The 12,324-nt window shown below is 44.9% G+C and overlaps 1 protein-coding gene across 1 annotated transcript in view; it reads left to right on the top strand.

The window, feature by feature from the left end:
- Nucleotides 1-12,324, top strand: part of IFT80 (intraflagellar transport 80) — a 129,041-nt gene that overhangs the window by 82,481 nt on the left and 34,236 nt on the right. Inside the window, exons 9-11 of the mRNA XM_015407245.1 lie at nucleotides 1,351-1,469; nucleotides 2,375-2,449; nucleotides 5,626-5,789. Of these exons, the coding sequence (XP_015262731.1) occupies nucleotides 1,351-1,469; nucleotides 2,375-2,449; nucleotides 5,626-5,789 (358 nt within the window). The remainder of the gene's footprint in view (nucleotides 1-1,350; nucleotides 1,470-2,374; nucleotides 2,450-5,625; nucleotides 5,790-12,324) is intronic.

Raw genomic sequence — 12,324 nt, 5'->3', positions numbered from 1 at the left:
TTCCAGATGTCAATTTTCCATTAAGATTACTCACAAAGTGGTATCTGGTACATTCACTCTACTGGGTTGGCGGTCCCGGCTCTGTTTTTTAAAATTATGCATCTTATGGTTGAAAAATTATCCTGCAAAACTAGTGTGAACAATTTCTGAGAAGCTGTGCCTTTCTGAATGAATCTGCATATTTGTCAGTGTGTGGACTCACAAGGTACATAGGCTGTGTGCATGCTCATTTGGACAGGAGCCAGACACGAACAACTGGGTACATTTGCCAGGATCCAGCCATAAAGCTAAGTACAGGAAAAGCACACACACAGCCTGGCATAAATCATCCATGCTCATGAACACAGGTTGTGTCCACTCAGAGCAGACCACAGCCTTTTGCAGGTGGGAGTACCTTAGGGTCTTCTGTCTCCAGTTAGCATCAGGGACATCATTTATGTACTGCAGTCTATGTAGCAATGGAGAGATACGGGTAGTCTGTATCCTGTATTGTCCCCATAAAGCAGCATAGCTTGATGTCATTGTTGTGCTAACTCAGCCTTCGGCCTTCACTAAGTAAATGAGACCTTCTTACTCTAGTCCACCCTCAGTAGATAATGGAGGCTTTATACCCTTCTTCCTGTGGCAGTTGCACACTCTGATCTGCACAAGTGGACTTTGTCATGCCCATTGCTATTGGATAAATTATACCTTTAGAGACTGTTTATAAAGAAAATTCTAGTTCATTCAGCTGCAGATGTTGTCATAGTTGATATCTATTATTTTGGTGAATTCTGTATATGTTTAGAGACTTAAGGTCACATACTAGTGATGCATATTATAGTGCAGCATCTGTTCAGTCTTATTGTTCTGTTTTAATTACTGTTAATTTCATATTTATTGTTATTAGCAAAGATAAATATAGAGAGTTAGGAGCCTTCCAGCTTTTCTGCTGGTGTAAGAAGAACTATCTTGTCCAGTTCCTCTCCTGACTGCAGTTGAATCAAACATTAAAAAACAAATCATATCGTTTTCATGATCCCTGGTATAGGTTTTTGAAAGGTCAAAATGGGTTCTTCCTCCTTCTTGTGCCAGCAGAAGAACTGGTAGGATCTAAGCCAATGCTTTAAAAGTATTAGTTCTACTATATAAAAATGAACGAATCCAAATGTTTATATTCAGTCAATTAGAAAGGCATATATCACAAACATTATGACACTGTAATGTGTAAGTTTGATGGGTACAAATATCAGAACATTTATTATTTTTAGTGGTCTGTGTAAAATTTTGAGACTTGAGAATGAGCCTAATATTTTGTTCTGTTTCTGTTTTATTATTTAAATTTTAACCATGTTCTCTTGTTTCCATTAGGTTCGTAATGTACTTAATGATGCAGTGGATTTACTGGAATTCCGTGACAGAGTCATTAAAGCCTCTTTGAACTACGGGCATTTAGTAGTTTCAACATCTCTACAGTGTTACATATTCTCGTAAGCAGCTTGAATTAATGAGACATTATTTGAGTCATCCGATCTGTATGATAAACTGCAAAAATGTTAGTTTTATACCTAATAGCTTCTACATGATTTGATTTGGGAAGCATCCATTCTTTAATGGGTGTATATTCCATAAATCTAAACGAAATGTCATAAACTTTTCATAATTGCACATGGAATTGGCTAGGCTCATTTGTTCTAGCATAAGTGAGAAACCTTCAGAGTAAAGCCATATGTTAGTGCTTAACAAGATCCTGTCTCCTGGTGCAACTGTCCATTATTTTGGTTTCCTTTTAAGCATCATTGGTGCCAAACTCCTGAACTACTATTTTTTATCTTAAGGATTTTTAAACACTGTTTTTGTGATGTAAGAGAGTTGCTTCAAGGGAACCTCACCACATTTTTAGCAGGCATGCAGATCCTGTGCATGTGGATATACTTCTGAATCATCCCAATTGTAACAAGCTTTTATATGGATTTTGGGAAATGTGAAATACTGTGTTGGATCCAACCAGCTTTCAAGCTGGTAATATCCTCCTCAAAAACCAAAAAAGTCTGGTGGGGCTGGGCCTATAGTAAAGTGGGGCATTGGGCAAGATTGTGTCAAAAAGTTGGCTGGATTCAACCCAATGTACAAAAAAGCTATCTGGAAGATATATGTTTATCTGCTTTCTTTAACATTTCAAATTTTAAGATACATTTGTTTCAAATATTTCATTTTGAAAATCATTGTAACCTTTAGGTACTAAACTGACAGTGCAACCCTAGACAGAATTACTCTCTTCATTGGGCTTAGAAAGATGCAACAGTTTAAGATTACACTATAAAACGTGTATCTGAACTGCCTCTTGTATTAATGGCATTTTAATGTTTATTGCCTCTGCCCTTTATTGTTTTAGAACTAAGAACTGGAATACACCATTGATCTTTGACCTCAAAGAAGGAACTGTGAGTTTGATTTTGCAAGCAGAAAGGTAACTTGCTTATTCATGCACCTTGATTTTTATTTAAAATGTTTTCTTAAGCATTGTAGGGCCATGGGATCATATTTTGGACAAATATGCAAATATCAGTACTTGCCTCCAATGATGCTGACTGGGAAGCAATTTCCTAACTGGGTCTGAGGCATTGTTGTCTTTTCCTGTAGCATGTTGTTTAAATCATTAGCCACTTTCTTGTAACTTCTTATCGCCTCCTATTTTGAAGCTCATTTGTATCACTGTGGATTGCACAACAGTATTGTAAACCGTAGTAAAAGTTAAACAGGGTTTCTTCTTAACTCAAGACTGAATTAAATGGGAACCCTGGCTAGCTATAAATGTGGTTAATGGTAGTGCAAGTGTTAGACCTTTCAGGGAATCCATGCTTTAGATGGGACGGAGCTGGGAGAAGAAGCATGAAATCCCATGGCTCTCTACAGATTGCCTGATCATTCCATAGGTAGCAGCTCTGTACTTCTTCTATACAGCTCTCCATGAACAATCTGTTTGAGATATGGGTCACTTTAGACCCAGCTAGAAACCTCAATTTCACAATGCAACAAATATAGCTAAAAGTTCTAAATCATTTGAATAAATGAAATTATGTCTGATCACTAACCATTAAAAGCCCTCTGCAGAGAAGGGTTTTGTCAGATATTAAAAATACAATGGTAACATTTTGTAATTACAAACAGTAGTGTTTTTACAATGCAAGTTTTTATATTTATCTAAATAATTCAGTAAATTCATTTGGGTAGCTGTGTTGGTCTGAAGCAGCAGAACAAGGTTTGAGTCCAATGGCACCTTTAAGACCAACAGAGTTTTATTCAAGATATAAGCTTTCATGTCGCTGCACACTTCTTCAGATACAATGAAATTAAAGTTACCAGTCCATACATATAGGTAGAGGGTGAGCAGGAAATTCGCATAGAACATAATGAAGATGTTTAACCAATTCAAGGACCAAGCAGAAATAACAAGCTTAGTTTATAAGGTTACCATTTGTTTGGGTTTAATTCCGGGGAGAACATAGTGAAGGAGATAAATATGTCAAAATTGGACATTGATAGGCAGATGCAGCCCCGTAGCTAACAATGTTTTTCTCAACGGGCCAATGTTTTTCTCAGGGGGCCTATGCGGTACTGCCATGCCATGCTCATACTTCTAAATAATAACTAAATAATAAATCCTCTGCATTTTAATGTATTTTAGTATTGGGAGGGAGAAGAAGCAAGGCACTGCTGAAGTGGCTTGGATCTCAAAGATCCAAGACACTTCAGCATCGCCTTGAGCCCCTTCGTCTCATGCGGGGGGGAAGCAAGGTGTTGCTGAAGTTAATAGCATCAGGAGTCACATTTATTCCTTAGCATTCCTGGATGGGTGGGTAAGTGGTTGAACAGAAAGAAAGCTAAGAGCACTGTGTGATATAAATCTAACAAGCAATAAAAAATATCAAGGTAATCCAGATTAAATCAATGCTCAATAACTAATCCAGTTCTGTCTCTAAAGCAGATTTTCTGTACTGCCGAAAAAGTCCCCCTTTGCAGTGATTTCTATCAAAGGAGGCCAGCAAGCTTATACCGCTCCCTTGCTGGCCAAGGCAGGTGGGCTGGTTGGCTCCATCTAAGGCCGGGGAGAAGGGGGTGGCGGTGGCGGCACCATCGGGACGGTGCCCGTGGTCTCAGCTCACTCAGCCTTCGTCGTGGCCCGGGGAGGGGGACACGGAGAGGCCGTGGGGGGGGGGGAAAGAGGTCCACGGGGTGAGTGGTTTGCTGTCCCCTCCCCCCTAACTGTACTTGGTTTCTTCATTGCCCGAGCGAGACAGGAACAGCCCAGTGCCTTCAGCCAGCGGCCCTTCCTTGTTGTTGCTCCCATTCCCACCCATTGAAAGAAGCGCTTGGCGTGCCCCCCCTGCAGCCTCTGCTGCCTCGGCTGGCCTTCCTCACGGGGTGGTGCGGCTACTGCTTCGAGCCTCCGGGGGTGCCCTGCCTCCCTTCCGCCTCCCCGTGTCCGTGGTGGGCACGAATCGCCAAACCTCACCGCTTGCCCGCCCGCCTGCCTGCTTGCTCGCCTGGGCTAGGTCTGGCTTCGCCTTGAGCCCGGGCCAGCTGTCTAGAGCAGGGGAGAAGAAGCGATCGATCAGGGGTGAGGGGGCCGGGGGGAAGGAGGTGGAGCCGAGAGTAATTAACTGACATCCTGCCATTACTCTCTATCCGTCTCCTTTCAAGCATGAAGGCAACCCTACAGAATCTTCTTCTTTGAAGTAGGGCGATTGGTTGTATAGAGTTAACTCCCCTGTCCCCAGACCAGAGAAATACATTCTTTCTGGCGGCCGCACCGGCCTTCCCTCACCTGGGGTGGACTTCGCCGGCCAGGCTGCAGGCCCTGCGTTGGAGAGGACTCCGCCGGCCCCGGCCATGCTCGGGGGCGGGGAAGGCCGCTGCACGCTGTGTCCCGGCCCCAGCCCCCTTACCCCAAGCCAACAGCTCTCCCTAGGGTCCGTTGCGTCCTCCCGCAATGGGCATTTCCCCTAGTACAGATATAAGGACTGACCGAGGTTAGCATATGTAGTGAGATTAAGAAACCAATATCCCTATTCAGTCCTGGGGATTCCATTGTTCTGAGTATTGTAATAACTTGCAGTTTAGCAAATTCCCTTTCTAGTCTGTTCTTGAAGTTCCTTTGCAATAAAACAGCTACTTTGAGGTCACACATTGAATATCCTGTAAGGTTGAAGTGTTCTTCTACAGGTGTCTCAGTCTTATGATTCTTGATGTAGATTTGTGTCCATTTATCCTTTGGTGTAGGGTTTGACCTGTTTGCCCTATGTAGAGAACCGAAGAGCATTGTTGGCATTTAATGGCATGTACAATGTTAGAAGATGAGCAAATGAATCTGCCTGAGATGGTGCAGTAAATCCAGATGCCAACTTTGCTGCCACATGCACTCAGACAACACAGTCACTGGACCTAACATCAACTACACCATCTCAGGCACGTTGACTTGCTCATCTCTTAAATAAAACTCTGTTGGTCTTAAAGGTCCCACTAGACTCAGACTTTGTTCTAATTTAATAAATTACACTTGAAAATAGCATGAGTAATAGATTAATTTCAACATAGCATTCTCTGAAAATTGTTAATCAGTTAATTTTGGTTGCTTGTTTGTAGGCATTTTCTTCTTGTAGATGGTGGAGGAATCTATTTATATTCCTATGAGGGACGTTTAATTTCCTCTCCAAAGTTTCCAGGAATGAGAACAGATATACTAAATGCTCAAACTGTATCATTGAGCAATGATACCTTAGCAGTAAGAGATAAATCTGATGAAAAAGGTATGTTTGTAGTCACTAAGAATTAACATTTTAAATACATTCTATTTTTTTCTAAGTAAATACTTGTTGAAAATAATATAGAGCAAGTAACATTTCCTGTAAAAATAGAGTAAGATTTTAAAACAAAATTGAAACTAGTGTCATTGCACAATAGTGGTTGTTGGGATAGAGAGTTCATCACCAGCATGTTTTTTTTTTTTTAATTTAATGCATTTTTGCACAGCTTTTCCATTACAAATGCTCAAGTAGGATTACAACAATTAAAAATACAGAAAACAGTAAAAATGTTCATGTGAAAACATTTTAAAACTAAGTAAAACCATACTGGGAAATTAAATAAAAGAGGCCTTCCTGAACTACAACTAGTGTCAAGTTTGGTGTAGTGGTTAAGTGTGCGGACTCTAATCTGGGAGAACCGGGTTTGATTCCCCACTCCTCCACTTGCACCTGCTGATGTGACCTTGGGTCAGTCACAAGCTCTGGCACAGCTGTCCTTGAAAAAGAGCAGTTTGTGTCAGAGTTCTCTCAGCCCCACCCACCTCACAGGGTGTCTGTTGTGGGGAGGGGAAGGGAAAGGAGTTTGTAAGCCGCTCTGAGACTCCAAGTGAAGGGCAGGGTATAAATCCAATCCTCCCCCCCCCTCCTCCTCCTCAAAAGGCTTGCAGCAAGAGACAGGAGAAAGAAAGTTCCAAAGATCCAGGGCGGTTGCCAAGAAAGCCTTTACATGTACTTCAGACATTGTGAGTTCCTGCAACAACATGGAAGCCAGTTTGATTCACATAGCACTGTTATAATATGCTTGCTACAATCAGCATTTATTAACATCCTAACCATTGGATTCTGAACCAGTTGAAGTTGCAGAACTATCTGTAAAGGCAGCCCCAAAGAGAGTGTACAGTAGTCAATTGTGATCAGTTCTGGCTCTTCCCAGAAGTAGTTGTACTTGGCTATCCAGCCAAAGGTGAAAGAAATGACCTTCTAGCCATCTGCATCACCTGGACATCCCAGGTTGTGTGTTTGGCCAGGTCAGGTTCTTCTGAGGACCGGTATGTTGGATGACCTCCTACATATGGGACAAGGCCTCCCAATTCCAGAGAAATGCTGAGGTTGCAACTATCACGGAGCCATTCAGCTCCATCTTTCTCCAGAAGTGTTTCATTGTAAACAGAGGGTGAACATAGAAATCTGCTGAATTTTGAGGCAAGCCATTGATCCATCTAGTCAATTATTGTCTGGTGACTCTCCAAAACTCAGGCAGTGTCCCGTTTTAGCTGAACTAATTATGATCCAGCTAGAAATAGCAGGAATTGAATCTGCAGTGTTCTACATGAAAAGTGTATACAGCCTCTGTCAAAAAATTGTAGAGCACACAAATACGTTTCACCATTCACAGACCAAACAGTAACATGTGCAGTCGTAACCTTGTGTGTAATGCAGTGATGGGGAAGAAGGTGATCTCTGTTGGTCATGTCATTTTTAAAAGTACCACAGCTATGACAACAAAAATGCTGGCAACCCCAGGCCTCTGTCAAAGCTTACTCTACAACAGATGTGGTTGAGTAAAAGCTATGACTATTTTAGCTGCTTCTCTGTTGTTACCGCAGTTAGATTATAGCAGATACCCTTCCTGCATGTTCTTAATCTCAGCTCTCTTTATAAGAATCTCAGTGGGAACGGGCAGGCAGATAGTTCAGCACAGCACACTACCAGTCTTAGAGTCTACATTTTGATGCACATCAGGTAAAATGATTGCCCATAACCATTTATTACATTTATTAAACCATTTATGTACTTTTTATTAATGTTTAATTTTTATTAAATAAAAATACAGAAAGATTGCTAGATTATGTAATGAGCTTCTTGTGAAAGTCTGTTAAAATCTGAGTTAAATTAGAAAAACTTTTTTTGTAAGAACATATGTTCTTGCCAACTCACATGATTTCTCTTGAGAAAGTGATTGACCCATCTAGTGTCCTAGTGGCCCCACTGCTGGACCTCCTGATGGCACCTGGTATTTTTGGCCACTGTGTGACAGAGTGTTGGACTGGATGGGCCATTGGCCTGATCCAACATTGGCTTCTCTGATGTTCTTATGTACTGAAGCTATGTGGCATCATAATCTTTAAAAGTCATATATGCCATACTCTCCTTATCATTTGCATATTCAAAATATTAATTTATGCTTTATTCCTTGTCCAAACAAACCCAGGTAAGATTTTCTCCTAGCTCCTTACCTCTTGATAATCTATTGACATGGACATAAATAAAAATTTGGGAAAGACTGCCAATCTTCGTCGTGGTCTCTGTGCAGTCCCACACATATGCCTTTAATGTGCCTGCGCACGACCTCGACCGGAGAAACTTCTAGAGCTTTGCCTCAGAAAGCTTTTGGCGGGCTCTCTTCCCACCCTGGGAAGCAGGCACGTACTGCGCATGCCTGGAGCGGGGGAGAGAGCCGCCTCCCACTTAGTTCTTCTTCGACTGCCTGTGTGTTCACACCTCGTTTTTGTTCCTCCATAATTGCCTCAGCTAAGTATACATTTCTCTTTTTTCTCTCTTTCGTACCCTTCCGTCTTCACTCTTCAACTTTTCTTGTTCTTATATATATATTAAAAAAATTAAATACTTCTTTTTCTCCTTCTCTCACCCCCCCTTTATTTATAGTGAGTGGGGTAGAGAACGTATGGGCAAAACAAAGTTTTTAAAACTGTGCCGTTATTGCCCAGCTAAACTTCCCTCGAACGACGGTCACGATTTGTGCCTGTTTTGTCTCGGGGAATCCCATAGAGTCGATACTTGTATTCATTGTGCTAGTTTTACTAGACAAGCTCGACGTAATAGGGAGACTTGCCTTAGGGCTGTGATTTTAGAGGCAGCCTTGTGCCCTGCCATGTCTTCGACTGTTTCTAAAAAATCAGAATCCTCTTCGAAGGCACCTCTTTACAGCCCAACATGAAATTCCGGATTGAGGATCTCCCCTTTGATGGTGAAGGTCTTTTCCACTCTACCACTGACGAAGCCTTAAAGGCTGTCGATGATAGTCGGAAACAGGCTCGCAACCTCGGTGTCTCGGCATCGACATCTTGACGTCGATACCGTCCGTGGAAACCATATTATGCCAGATGTCAGCCATCTCCTGCGCCCACCTCCCATTGGTCCATTTGACCGCTTCGATTGCCTGCCATCTCCTCCATCTTACACCCCTCCCGTCCGGACCCAACTCTTCCCCTTTCTACGAAAGTGGGAAGAAATTTCAACCGATGTCTGGGCGCTTACCATCTTACAGGCCGGGTACGCTATAGAGTTCATTTCGCCTCCCAACTTACCTCATTATATCATCATCATCCCCCCCCCGGATCCTCTCCTCGATTCCGAGATTTCTGCACTTCTAGCCAAAGGCGTCATCGAGGTCGTCCCGGAAGCACAACGAACCCTAGGCTTTTATTCAAAATACTTCCTCGTACCGAAGAGGGATGGCGGTTTCAGGGCCATTATGGATCTCCGGGATCTCAATCGGTACATTCGATGCCACAAGTTCCGAATGGTCACCCTTCAATCTATCCTCCCATTGATTACCCGGGCAGCATGGCTTGCCTCTGTCAATCTCCTGGACACCTATTTTCATGTCACTATCCATCCACAGCATCGAAGGTTCTTGCGTTTCACTGTCGGCAACGCACACTATCAATATCAGGTCCTAACGTTCGGACTCTGCACTGCCCCGAGGGTTTTTACCGAACTGATGGCTGTGGTGGCTGCAGACCTCCATCGTTGGGGGACTGCCCTGTATCCCTATATCGACGATTGGCTTCTTGTTGCCTCCACCCAACACCAGCTCCTCCAAGACATCCAAACCACCCTGTCTCTCCTTCGTGCCCTCGGGCTTTGTGTCAACCTAACCAAGTCCTCCCTACAGCCTCTTCAGGCCCTTCAATTCCTGGGTGCCCGTCTCGATACCAACCTCAAGACTGCGTTTCTCCCGAACTCGTGGGCCTCCAACATACTTACTCTGGTGTCCCAGTTCCAGACCTCTCCCCGTCAGTCTGCTTGGTCTGTTATGAGGCTCCTGGGGCATTTTGTGGCTACTGTCTTTGTCATCTGTCATGCCAGGTTGAGGATGCGTCCCCTCCAACTTTGGCTTCCCCGTGCCTTCGACCCTCTCTGCAGTCCGTGGCACACAATCTTGTCGATCCCACCCCATGTTGTTGACTCTCTCGCTTGGTGGTCTTACCCTCGCCACTTGCTCTCCGGCGTGCCCTTTTGGCATCCTCCTCCGGAAGTTTCGATCTCCACCGACGCATCCCTCTGGGGTTGGGGAGCCCAGTGTAGAATCCTTTCAGCACAACGGACCTGGTCTTCTTGCGAAGCGGCCATTCATATCATTATCTTGGAGCTGCGTGCCGTTCATCTCGCTCTCCGCTCCTTTCTTCTTGTCCTTCGAGGCTAAGTCGTTCGGGTTGCCTCCGACAACACCACCACAGTCTACTACATAAACAAACAGGGCGGGACAGCCTCCTTTCGTCTTTGCCACGCAGCAATCGATCTCTGGCAATGGTGCATCCACCACTCCATCACGCTCTCTGCGATCCACATCCCGGGCGTTCAAAACGTAGATGCCGATTGGTTGAGTTGCTCACAGTTTTCGGACAACGAATGGTCCATTCACCTTCGATACCTAAAACCTGTATTCCTCGAGTTCAGTCGCCCTGTCATATAAGGCTTTGCAACTGCACACAATGCCCGGTACTCCCACTTTTTCAGCCGCGATCCACCATCTGCTCGGTCCCTGGGAGATGTCTTTCTCCACATCTGGATGGCGACCCTGTTTTATTTCTTCCCTCCGTTTCCCTTGATCTCCAGGGTCGCTCAAAAGATTATAGCCGATTCGACGTCCTGCATCCTAGTCACTCCGTGTTGGCCGCACCAAGTCTGGTTTCTGTACCTCCTTCGGCTCTCCAACCAGACATTCCGTCGTTTTCCTGTCGTTCCAGATCTCCTCTCTCGAGCTGAAGGAAAGGTCCTCCACCCCGATCCCGGTTTCTTTCGATTAACAGCCTGGAAGATCCTGCATTAGACTTCCCGAAGTGTCCAAAGTCCTTCTGAATGCCAGGAAGCCATCTACCTGTGCCAGTTATGCTCTGAAGTGGAAGAGGTTCCAGTCGTATGCCTCTGATCAATCCTTTGATCCTCTCCAGTCGTCTCTCCATGAGATTTTTTCCTATCTCGTCTCGTTAAAGAATACTGGCCTGGCATACTCGTCTTTAAAGTTCCATTTAGCGGCAATCTCGGCCTACCATCCCTTGATACAGGGATCTACATTTTTCCCCCACCGCCTTACCAAGTCGTTCCTCAAAGGTCTCCTCCACCTCTGTCCCCCTACGAAGCCTTTGGTGCCTTCGTGGAGTCTCTCTCCCGTTCTCACTCAACTGATGTCTAAACCGTTCGAGCCCATGGCCATGGCTGAGTTCAGGTTACTCTCCTGGAAAACTACCTTCCTTATAGCTATTACTACTGTGCACAGAGTAGGGGAACTAGCTGCCTTTCGGGCTGATCCCCCCTATACAGTTTTCCATAAGGAAAAGGTTGTCCTTAGACCAGATCCTTCTTTCCTGCCTAAAGCCGTCTCTGCCTTTCATCTGTCCCAGTCGTCTGTCTTATCTTCTTTCTAAATCCAACTGATGCACCTCAGAGAGCCCTCCACTGCCTCGATGTGCGCAGAGCGCTCTCCTTCTATTTACATAGGACTCAGCCTATACGTAAATCTCCTTGGCTGTTCCTTGCCTATGGGCCCCCTCATCTTGGGGAGCCCATTTCCTCTCAATGCTTGTCCAAGTGGGTGACTTCCACCATAGCCCTTTGCTATGAGCTTGCGTGTCAACCCGTTCCTACCTCTGTCACTGCCCATTCTACACGGGCGGTATCGACATCCACCACTTTCCTGGCTGGTGTCCCGTTGGAGGACGTCTGTGTGGCTGCTACGTGGTCCTCGGCATCAACATTTGTGACCCACTATGCACTCGACGTCCGAGCTCGTCGGGATGCTGCCTTTGGCCAGTCGGTGCTGCGATCTCTCTTCGCTTGACCCTGCTACGTCTCCAGGTAGGACCCATGGATGTTTTTTCCAGCCGATGAAGCTGTGTCTTAACCAATATTCTTTGTGTCTTTTGCAGCTGCCAGCTTCCTCCTCCAACTGGTTCAGCTCTTGTAATCACCCATGTGTGGGACTGCACAGAGACCACGACGAAGATAAACAGGTTGCTTACCTGTAACTGATGATCTTCGAGTGGTCATCTGTGCGGTACCACAATCCCACCCAGCCTTCCCCACTGCTGGCATCTCCTATTAACCTTTCTTTGGCTTGATGGGACTTACCGGTAGTGGTTGAAGGAACTGAGTGGGAGGCGGCTCTCTCCCCCGCTCCAGGCATGCGCAGTACGTGCCTGCTCCCCAGGGCGGGAAGAGAGCCTGCCAAAAGCTTTCTGAGGCAAAGCTCTGGGAGTTTCTCCGGTCGAGGTCGTGCGCAGGCACCCAACCC

The sequence above is a fragment of the Gekko japonicus genome, unplaced genomic scaffold (genome assembly GCF_001447785.1).
Source record: "Gekko japonicus isolate JY-2015 unplaced genomic scaffold, Gekko_japonicus_V1.1 scaffold17, whole genome shotgun sequence".
Classification (NCBI taxonomy): domain Eukaryota; kingdom Metazoa; phylum Chordata; class Lepidosauria; order Squamata; family Gekkonidae; genus Gekko; species Gekko japonicus.
Note: the sequence above shows the minus strand (reverse complement) of the source record. Positions and strands in the feature narration are given on the sequence as shown.